This window comes from Engraulis encrasicolus, chromosome 21 (assembly GCF_034702125.1).
Source record: "Engraulis encrasicolus isolate BLACKSEA-1 chromosome 21, IST_EnEncr_1.0, whole genome shotgun sequence".
Lineage (NCBI taxonomy): Eukaryota > Metazoa > Chordata > Actinopteri > Clupeiformes > Engraulidae > Engraulis > Engraulis encrasicolus.
In genome coordinates, this window is record NC_085877.1 from 49,498,188 (window position 1) to 49,508,187 (window position 10,000).

General features: G+C 41.2%; 3 protein-coding genes across 3 annotated transcripts in view; 2 read left to right on the plus strand and 1 right to left on the minus strand.

The window, feature by feature from the left end:
- Positions 1-2,519, plus strand: part of LOC134437972 (ATP-dependent DNA helicase RecQ-like) — a 3,634-nt gene extending 1,115 nt beyond the window's left edge. Inside the window, exons 2-3 of the mRNA XM_063187546.1 lie at positions 1-6; positions 519-2,519. The exon at positions 1-6 is cut by the window's left edge and continues 74 nt beyond it. Coding sequence (XP_063043616.1) covers positions 1-6; positions 519-1,726 — 1,214 coding nt within the window. The 3' untranslated portion in view covers positions 1,727-2,519. The remainder of the gene's footprint in view (positions 7-518) is intronic.
- LOC134437454 (neurexin-2-like) overlaps positions 1-10,000 on the plus strand; it is a 690,433-nt gene that overhangs the window by 616,413 nt on the left and 64,020 nt on the right. The gene's annotated exons all lie outside the window — the stretch shown is intronic.
- LOC134438003 (uncharacterized) overlaps positions 2,809-10,000 on the minus strand; it is a 7,903-nt gene continuing 711 nt past the window's right edge. Inside the window, exons 2-9 of the mRNA XM_063187588.1 lie at positions 5,707-6,382; positions 4,990-5,549; positions 4,816-4,892; positions 4,551-4,728; positions 4,207-4,283; positions 3,476-3,600; positions 3,153-3,358; positions 2,809-2,838 (exon numbers count right to left, since the gene is read on the minus strand). Of these exons, the coding sequence (XP_063043658.1) occupies positions 2,809-2,838; positions 3,153-3,358; positions 3,476-3,600; positions 4,207-4,283; positions 4,551-4,728; positions 4,816-4,892; positions 4,990-5,549; positions 5,707-6,382 (1,929 nt within the window). The remainder of the gene's footprint in view (positions 2,839-3,152; positions 3,359-3,475; positions 3,601-4,206; positions 4,284-4,550; positions 4,729-4,815; positions 4,893-4,989; positions 5,550-5,706; positions 6,383-10,000) is intronic.

Consider the following 10,000-nt stretch of genomic DNA (forward strand, 5'->3'; position numbering starts at 1 on the left):
AACCAGGTGAGTAGGCTATGAAATGTTGTGACCCATGACCATTATGATCTCAGTCTGAAGAAAAGTTATTTTACACTGTTCTCACTGCTGTTGATCACAACCCGGCAAACGGAGGTTTCAAAAGTAAAAGTACATTTGTGGTTTAACAAAGACCAGTACACGATATTAGGGCCTGCACATCTGTTACTCCTTTGAAACTAACGAGATAGACTGTACTGATACTGAAACACACTAAAAACCCTGTAAGGACCCACCACTGATCCAACCAGGGTAGTCAGCTGATTGTAAGACAATTACACAGGTCTACTTTTTACTCAGATAAGTTAAGTTACCTATGCTGGAAGGAAACTTACCTTTTTTTTTTTTTTTTTAAACTTTTGACACCTCTGCTGGCAAGTCAGACCCTCCACAACCCCTTGTGACTTCACCTCACATATTTGGTTGGAATTTTTTAATGGCTTACTTTAATGAAAATGTATTGTACTGTAGATGCTAATGCATTTACCTTTATTCTCCAGGTACACCTATTCTGGCCTTGACAGCAACGGCAGACCTGGACTCGCAAGCTGTTGTCAAAAGGCAGTTACATTTGGAGAATGCCACTGAAGTAATCATAAGCCCAAACAGAAAAAACATAAGGCTTGGACTGTCTACAGTGTCTTCAGATAGCATGGAGTGTCTGAACTGGATTGTGAGGGCGGTTAAAGAGAAGGGTCCAACAATGGCACCAATAATCATCTACTGCCGTACATTGCCTATGTGCGGGAAGGTGTTCTGTCACCTACAGTATGAACTTGGTGAGGACAGCTGGGTGGATCGGGATCCAGAACACACGGCAGAAAACCGACTCATTGGCATGTTTCACAGCCAAACACTTCCCCATCACAAGATCACAGTACTGGAATCATTACGTGGCAATGGTTCATGCAGAGTGGTTGTAGCCTCCACAGCTCTGGGAATGGGACTGAACTTTCCTAACATATCACATGTCGTGATGTATGGCTCACCTGAGGATGTGGAGGCCATTGTACAAGAGGTTGGCAGGGCCGGGCGAGATGGGTCTCCAGCACATGCCATAATTTACAAATTGAAGCAGGAAGCAAGAGTGAATGAGGGCGTTAAGACACTGGTGAAGAAGGGCATCACTAGTTGCCTTAGGAAGGCCTTATTCTCACACTTCGAACAAAACACTGAGTGTGTTCTGCCGGGCCATTTGTGCTGCTCATACTGCCACTCTGTTTGCTCTTGCAGCTCTCCCAGTTGTGACGTGGCAATACCCGATTACGAACTGCCTGAACAGTACACTCATGCCGTTGTCAAAAGCAGAGAAGTTACAGAGGATCAAAGACAGACAATTAGAGATACTCTGTACAGGTACAAGCTCAGCTTAGTCCAGAACATGCCTCTGTACACTAACAGCAGCGACTGCACTGGTTTTAGTAACGAGCTGATAGACTGTGTTCTTGAGCGCTGCACAGATATATTTGATCTCCCATTCATAATGGACAACCTACCGGTGTTCAGTAAAAGGCACGGACAGGAAATTCTCAGCATTATTCTTAATGTCTTCGGGGATTTTGAATACACTGAAGTTGATCTGCCTGTGGAGGAAACTATGGTGCCAGACCAAGACTACACAGGTTACTTTGACTCTGACTCTGATGCAAACGCCTTGTCCCAATGGAGCAGTCTAGAATCCGGGGTGTCACAGTTGAGTACAGACTGAAACATTTGTTAGTCATTTCATATGACCACTGTACATAACTCTTACATCTTTGAAAGTACTGCCTGAATACTTATGTCAGATGACTGCCTGTAAATAAAATTGAAGAACGATCTCAATTCTTGTTTAAGTGTTTATTTACATTTACATTTACAGAAAAAGGGTGAATTAGTTGTGTACTTAATAATGTGCATATTATTTACAATGGGACATAAAAAGCAACATACCCAGGATTTAAAAATGGAAATCAGTAGTCAAATAGTATTAAGAAAAGAAATGCAAGATATTCTTGATTGTGAAATGGTAACCGGTAGTCAAATACTGTAGATACAAAGTAAAAAAAAAAAAAAAACATTTCTGACAAGTGACAATGTTACATACAATGTGCTTTAAAGTGACTGGGTTGGAACTGGCTGGTTCAATTGAGTTTAAACATGTTTTACAAGTCGAGATACTCGCAGCAAACACCGAAAAATTGTGCTAAATAAGTGTAATTAAATACGCCTGTTAGAAGAGGCCTATAACAGTCTAGACAATATTTTGACAAACTGAATGCATGGTAAAGTGCAGAAAGGTAAGGGTGCAATTATGAGTCATCAAGTGTTAATGCTTAAATACCTAAGTACTGCATAGATCTGAAGATACCTATAGGGACTTCACAAGACAAGAAACTACCAATGAGTGAGATTTATTTTTTCAGTTTTCTCCACTCTTTCAGTTTGAGCATCATCCACTCCCACATTTCCTTTTTTTTCATTTTGTGCAACAGATTGCTGTCAAACTTCGGGAAAGCCCGAAATTCCCTTCCAGGTGTCTTTGACAACAGTTGACCCTCCCTGAAAACATTAATCAGAGTCAATATATCCTGTGTCTGCTGCTCAGCACGATGGATGCCACTTGGCTTTTTCACACCCAGTTCACTATCAACTTTGTCCATTATCTCTTTCAAAACGCCTATGGCCTTGCTGACTCGGCTAGCAGACGCTTCAGACAGGTTTGGACCCTGACCCTTCAAGAAAGACTTCAGGAAGTTGTTGAGGTGTTCTAAATGAAGGTCTAAGGGGATGTTGCCTCCATTCCCTCCCCTAGTGCTCCAAAACCTGTTCCAGGTCACGCTGTGCGACATCCGAGGCGTCAGGCACGCATTCACCTGAAGTGTCAGGAGTAACGTACTGTATGCATAGTGGCTGTGCGCATGGGCTTTGTAGAAGAGCAGAGCTACTTTGTACAGCCTCATCAGTCGTTCTCCGTCACCCTCTTTCACAGCATCCAGCATGTCCCAAAGGAGAAAGCTGAAGCTGAGACGCGCCAAGGTATGTTCCTGCTTGTGGTCTTTGTTGAGTGATGTACCAGGCAATGTTTCGGGGGACACGTGTAAGTTGTGCTTTTTAAGCTCGTGATTGTCTCTGGATTTGGGATAGGTGTATACCTGCTGACAGCCTGGCGCTTGACAAGGGTACTGCGTTGCCTGAGTCGATGTCACATCTGCTTCGCCGAGACCAGTCATGGCCTCAACCGCATCCCCAAGCAGGATGTACTTATCGACCACCTCAGCAGATTTGGCATGCAACCATGTTCGCCTCGTGTCTGTTGATCCTGATGCAATGTCCTCAGGAACAAACGATTCCGGGATTTCTAAGTCACATGGAAGAAAAAACACAAACAAAAGCAAAGGTTTACATTATTCCCTCTACCCAAACAGTTCAGTTTTAAAGCACTGCTGTCCCATTTCAAAACACCCTATTTATGTACCTTCGATATCCTTCAGGCCAAAGTGCTCCATGGCAGCCGTCAGAAGCAGCGCAGTAGTGTCTGTGATGACAAAATGTTTGTATGCGTTGTAGGCAGCCTTGGGACCCTGTTTCGCATTGCTGCACCTGTGATACAAAGAAATGTTACCGTCACTCTTGGTGTTCGAACCAGCCACCACTATACACCAACAGAGAATACTTAAACCTCTGAGTCAAGAGACCAGGCAATCGACCCAGCGGTCAGAAGCGGTCTTTGAATAGGTGTGTGAGGATTTAATCACAAGCACACTCTCATACACTCACATACAAATGTAAAATTGTGTTAGTAATCTCTCACACCACCTTTCATATTTCAAACAACACAAATATCACATTCTGAGAAAGTCTGTGAAAATACGAACCACATTCCAGGGATGGGCTTTCATCATGACCCACCCCAGCTTAACGAATAAGAACAACTTCTCAGGAGTGGGCTTTCCATCATGACCCACTCCATTCCATTCCATTAGAAAACTGCAGAAAACACTGTCAGCAAATAATAACATTAATAACAATAACAATAATAAAATTAGCCAGCAACATCAAATTTATTTCTGTTGATTTCAAATGAATTTCAGAATCTAAAAAATAAATAAATAGTAATTCATGTAGTGTCATATATTCATTCATCGTGTCACTACATTGCATTTACATTACATTTGGCTGACACTTTTTAAAACAAAGCAGCTTTACCTCAACTTTGTCATGTTGGCGCACAGAGTCCCATGGTCCTTTGCAGATTTCTCACTGAAGAACACTTTGTAGTGGATCTGAGTTCACAAAAGGAAAAAAAGACAAAAAAAAACTAGTAAAACCAGGGACAGAGTAAAGATTGGTTAAATAAACTTACTCCCACAAAGGGCGTCCAGATTCCAAGGCAAACATTTTGCAACTGTATTACAAATTTAAGGGAATACTGTGTTTTTAATAGCAGTACAACACACTTCAACTATGACCTACTGTCTTAAATTAAATAATGAATGAACTGAATATAACAGTTTCAGCAAACACATGTCACAATGTGATACATTACTCACTTGAAATAGCATCCTAATCGCATGCCAGTCCTCAAACATGAATTCCAGGCCATCCAATCGCTCCTCCGTATTCAGACCATTGGCATAGGCCCACTGCAGGTTTCTGCTATTTGCTTCGGAAAGCCTGTCGCCTCCAACCAAAATGGTTGAAATCCCATCAGGCTGTTTTGGTACATACCTACAATTGAGACAGAAGAAATTGTTTGTATATTCTTCTCACAGTTATTACACTGGAAAGAATTTTGTGACCCTCCTTCATGCTTACGTGTTCTGAAAGTGATGAAGTACTTCTGCCAAATCGGCAGATTTGTTTTCATCTTTGAAAAGCAGTCCTAATGGGTACTGTAGAGGTAAACAGAGACACAATTACTTTCACTACACTGACATTGTATGGTGTAGGTGTTTATGTAGTTGTTTATGTATTGTTTTAAGTTCTTACATCAGTGGAATGCTGCGCCATTTCTGCTGAATACTGATGCGGTATGTGTCGCACAACCACATTGGAGAATGGCTTGAATACAGACAGATAGCTAGACAGGATTCGGCTGGTGAAAACAATGAACTCTCTTCGCATCTGCATTTGTTCATTCTGGCTAGGGAGTGACAAATTCAGGTCATAGTCCAGAAGATTTCCAATTGGTTTGTCATTAGCCAGGTGATAAATGGGGACACGGTCCTGGACAGCGATGTGGTGTATCCAATGAATTGACTTGTTACTGTGTAGGGTGGACTGGTGGTGTGTGTGCATGAAAAAATCTAAATTATCAAAGATGATGGAATAAGTGTGTGGTGTAGTCGAGCACTTCTCCACCAACGACTGAGATGTGATCCTCACATCATGTCCAGAACCCTGGTCCACGGCACTTCCTTCAGTCAACTCTGATGAGGTCCTCAACTCTTTATCTGATGTTGCCTGCTCCGTGACGTTTTCAGCCAGCTCAGATGTGATCCCTTCCCCTGATGTGGCCTGGTCTGTGGCACAGCTTTCAGCCAATTCTCCTTTAATACATTAAAGACATGTACACATAAGACAACATAACCCCATACATGTCATGTACATGGCGCTGTGTGTGTGTGTGTGTGTGTGTGTGTGTGTGTGTGTGTGTGTGTGTGTGTGTGTGTGTGTGTGTGTGTGTGTGTGTATTTTACTTCTCACCTGATATTCGAAGGTCTTCCATACTTCGGAACACATCACCGGGTATCATCTCAGACTCCGTCCAGGCATCTATGGAGGTTTCGTCCTGCTCTTCACTGACAGGCTGACACCCAGCTTCCATTGCCAGGAATTCTTCGTTTTGCCTCTTCAATGACCAAAGACCAGATCCACAATTGTTTGCCAATTCCTTCTGCTTTCCAATAGCATTTTTGTATGTTGTTGAAATGGCAAATTTGCTGAGCCTTTCAAACACTGCTTTCTTTGCACCCCCATATTGCAGAATGCAGTTGATGTAGTAAGCGAACCCAGACAGGCGATTTTCTCTACCTCTTAATGCAATTGCAGCAGCAGCACAGGTGACAAAACGTGAGTGTTTTGTGATGGTTGTGAAGATGGACAAGAGGAGTGGTGAGAGGCGCTGCAGGTCTGACTCCAGGCTGCTAAATGAGAAAGAACTCAAATCTTCTGGTGAAGACCTCCACAACATGCATTTCTTGCTGGGGTCGCAGAGTGCTCTGGATTCACTTTCAATGACTGTAAGGATGCTGGCCTTCACTTCCTGTGAAAGCTCCTCATGCTTCATGATTAGTTTGGCCGCTGCTTTCCATTTTTTGTTCATGATATGTTTCACCAACAAAGCATTCTCAGATTTGTGCACCTCTTGATCAGAAATGACCTGAAAGAAGTAAAAGAAGTCAGAAATATCAATATGTATTATGTTAATAATCAAACAATGATAAACCAATGATAATCTACTTTAATAGTCTTCAATGTAGGACGACAACATTGAAATTGTTCAAGAGGCATAGGACAACCATTGATGTATAAGGGGGCAACATACAGCATCAGACCCTAGGTTATGTAAACTTTGATCAGGGTCATGTTGGTAGTTTGTGTTGTGATGGAGATAACACAGGGGAGTGCTGATAAATGTCATCAGACAGTCAATAGTGAAAGGGTGCAATGAGTGAAAGGGTTTTTTTTTTGTAATAATTTACATTCTATGATACTTATCAACACAGCAAAGCATAGGGCATAATTCTGTCAGGGTATGTAATCATATGAACACCACTGTGAAAAAAATGGAAAAAGAACTGTGAATGATTACACAAAACCTTTTTCCCTCATTGCAATTGACTGGCTGATAGGGACCAGGTCAGGAAAGTTGGGGGCTGCTGTTCAGAATCGTGTCTCCTGGTCCAGATGAGCCATTTCAGCCCCTTCTGTGTTCATGTCGCCCATCCCCCCCGGTTGTTGGTGAACCCCACCTCCCCCCCTCTACTGCCCTCCCTGCTACTGACCTACAGACTCTACCACTGACTTACAGACTTGGTAATTTTCCGTCAACCCACAAGTGTGTGGTTGGGCAGTGATAGGCCCAGCAACCCAGACCCCCGTCTCCAGAGGCTCAGCACCCTGCTGTGATCTGTGCAGCAGCATCTCACCCTCAACCGGGGGTAGGGGCTGACTACCAAGAAGCAGTGTTGTATAACGTACTGAAATCTCATATTCATGTAAAACTATGGGTACCCCTCCAAAAAATGACTTTGGTAAAAGTAAAAGTCACTGACTGAAATGTTACTTAAGTAAAAGTCTTAAAGTATCTGAAACTTACGTATGTATGCGAGGTACTGTCAAAAATAATGTAATTAAGTAATGTAATGAAAAGTACAATGCAGTTTGAAAGACTTTTTTCTATTTGGGTAAAATTTCAAAAATTCAAAAACATTTAAAAATGTACACACAACCAATTTCAGTCTAAATTTAGGAAAGGTTTCGACAGAAAATAAACTCAACTTCCTATGCGTGCTGACCTAAGCCCAGAGCCCATGCATCATGTCCTGACTTTGTTGCAGTATGGTCAAAACTCTTTTTTTCAATATATACACACACTTGGGAAAAGTGTTAACCCTCCTGTTATCCTTGGGGTCTATTTGACCCCTTTCAATGTTTAACACCTGAAAAATACATGAAGTACATATTTCTTCTGCCTCATCTTTGATGACTTTTCCTAAATAGATGGGATAAATGTGAAAAAAGTGAAATTTCAACAAAAATGTTTTTCCTAAGTGCTGTACACATTTTGGTTACATCCGTGTTCCTTGGGGTCAATTTGACCCCAATTGTTTCAAGTGTATAAAACATAAATGGAACATCCATATTTTGCAAATAAATGTTAAAATATGTTTAGATAATGTGAAATACATGAAAATAAGCTATTCAGCCATGTTTCTTCTGAACATTTTGCTTTTGTTTGGCCTCTGATAACTAAAAAATACTAATGACATGGGGGAGGCCTAAAACTAATTCACGGCAACATTTTGGACAGTGGTGGCTACTACAGCCTTGACATTTTGACAAAATCCACCAACTGAACCTTGTTGTACCTACAGTACCATCATGGCACCCACCACAGTAACCCCCCCAGCCCTGTACCCTGGGAGCTACTTTTGCACCCTCCTACTACACACACTCACGCTAGTATAAGATGGGTCACATATAGTCAGCATTGCTGTGCATGCTGTTCTGTGCCCAGCATATATAATTATAAGTGATGGCATATTTGAAGAGAAACTTTATGATTGTGATCCAAATATTGAAATGGACTGTTCTGATGGTGACAAGCCGATGTACTTATTTCGACGGATGCGATCTCAAGGTTGGTTGCTATGTTGAGAGATATAATGGTGCTATTCTTCTCCTCTATTCAGTATGGTGTTCCAAACTGACATAGTTGTCTGCAGCATTGGTTATAAACTGCTGCAACCTGACATAGAGAAGGCAGGAACAGCAACAGCTGTAACTTTTGTGAAGGACATACACATTGACGTCCATACCACCAGTTCTAAAGTGGACATACATAGTGAATAGAAGTAAACATACAAGTTGCTAGCCCTGTTCCTTCAATCATTACCCCACTACCATGAACATGTAATATGTCTACAAGGAACACATGCTCATTTTGCTTATGCTTTTTTATGCTCCTTGTGCTTTTTTCCTTCACACTAATTCAAGCGTAGAAATAATGTAGAAAACAATGATTTTCTATGATGTTCCCGAAACTCTTGGTTGGCAATGTATCCATGTTCTTACCTAACTATTATACTTGTGTTATAAATACGCATTCAAACATTCAAGGAAAATGAATGTTGGACTTAAAAACCTTCTGAATGTTTGGGAAAATGTCTATTTCTTTTAGGGTCAAATTAGCCCATACGGTAATAGATAGATAATATCCTTGATAATCAAATTTGTTTTTTCTTTTCAAATGTTATAAGTAAAAGAAATTCATATTTAGGGAGTATATGGAGCCACTAAAATTTCAATAATATGTGTCCATATGTTTTTAGACCAATTAATGACATTTTATTGCTATTTTTTCTAATTTTCGCCTAGTCATGGATTAAGTTTTTTTGGTGTGTGGGCTATGTGTGGGGGTGCTAGGATATATTTAAAGGACTTTTTATGTCACCAACAGAGCAATAATACATATCTGAGACATAAACATGTGCCAAAGTTTTGTTTTCTACTGATTTTGTAGACATTTAAGTGGTTGGGGTCAAATTGACCCCAAGGATCACGGATGTTCCAAAATTTGAGGGTAACAGGAGGGTTAAGTATTCAAAAACATACTTAAGTACAGTAGTGAAGTATTTTTCCTACTATACAACTCCTACTATACAATGTGACATGAACACAGGAGGAGCTGAAATGTCAGGCTAATCTGGTCCAGGAGGCAGAATTCTGAACATCCACTGTATCATTACTTTTCACAATGCTAAATGCCATGAAGACCAAGCAACAGTTCCAAAGTTATCTAATAGGCATGGCAAATAGGCATGAGAGACACGCTGATGACTAGCTGTAGGTTGTAGCTTTAGGGCGTATTTACATCAGAGACCGTTTAGGTGGGAGGTAGATGGACACTCCAACTGAGATCGCTCCCCGGACGTGTAGTCCCAGGTGTTTCTATCACTCCCAGACGTGTAGTCCCACCCGATTATATTTCACGTATTATCATACACTGCCACATAGGCCTACAAGCAATTTAGGACCTAAACCGTCTCTGTTTACACTCCTATGCTATCATTAAGTTTCAGATCAAGCGATGCAGATTTCAGCACGATATAATGGTCATTTTGGAGGCTACAGACTAGAGTAAGGAGAACGGTCGTCTAATGACAATGTTGTCCCTGGAATATCCTAACTGATGGGCAACATCTATAGGTCTAATGAAAAGCAAATTGAATATCTCCACCGTTACTGCACGATAAACAAATGTCAAAATGCAAAC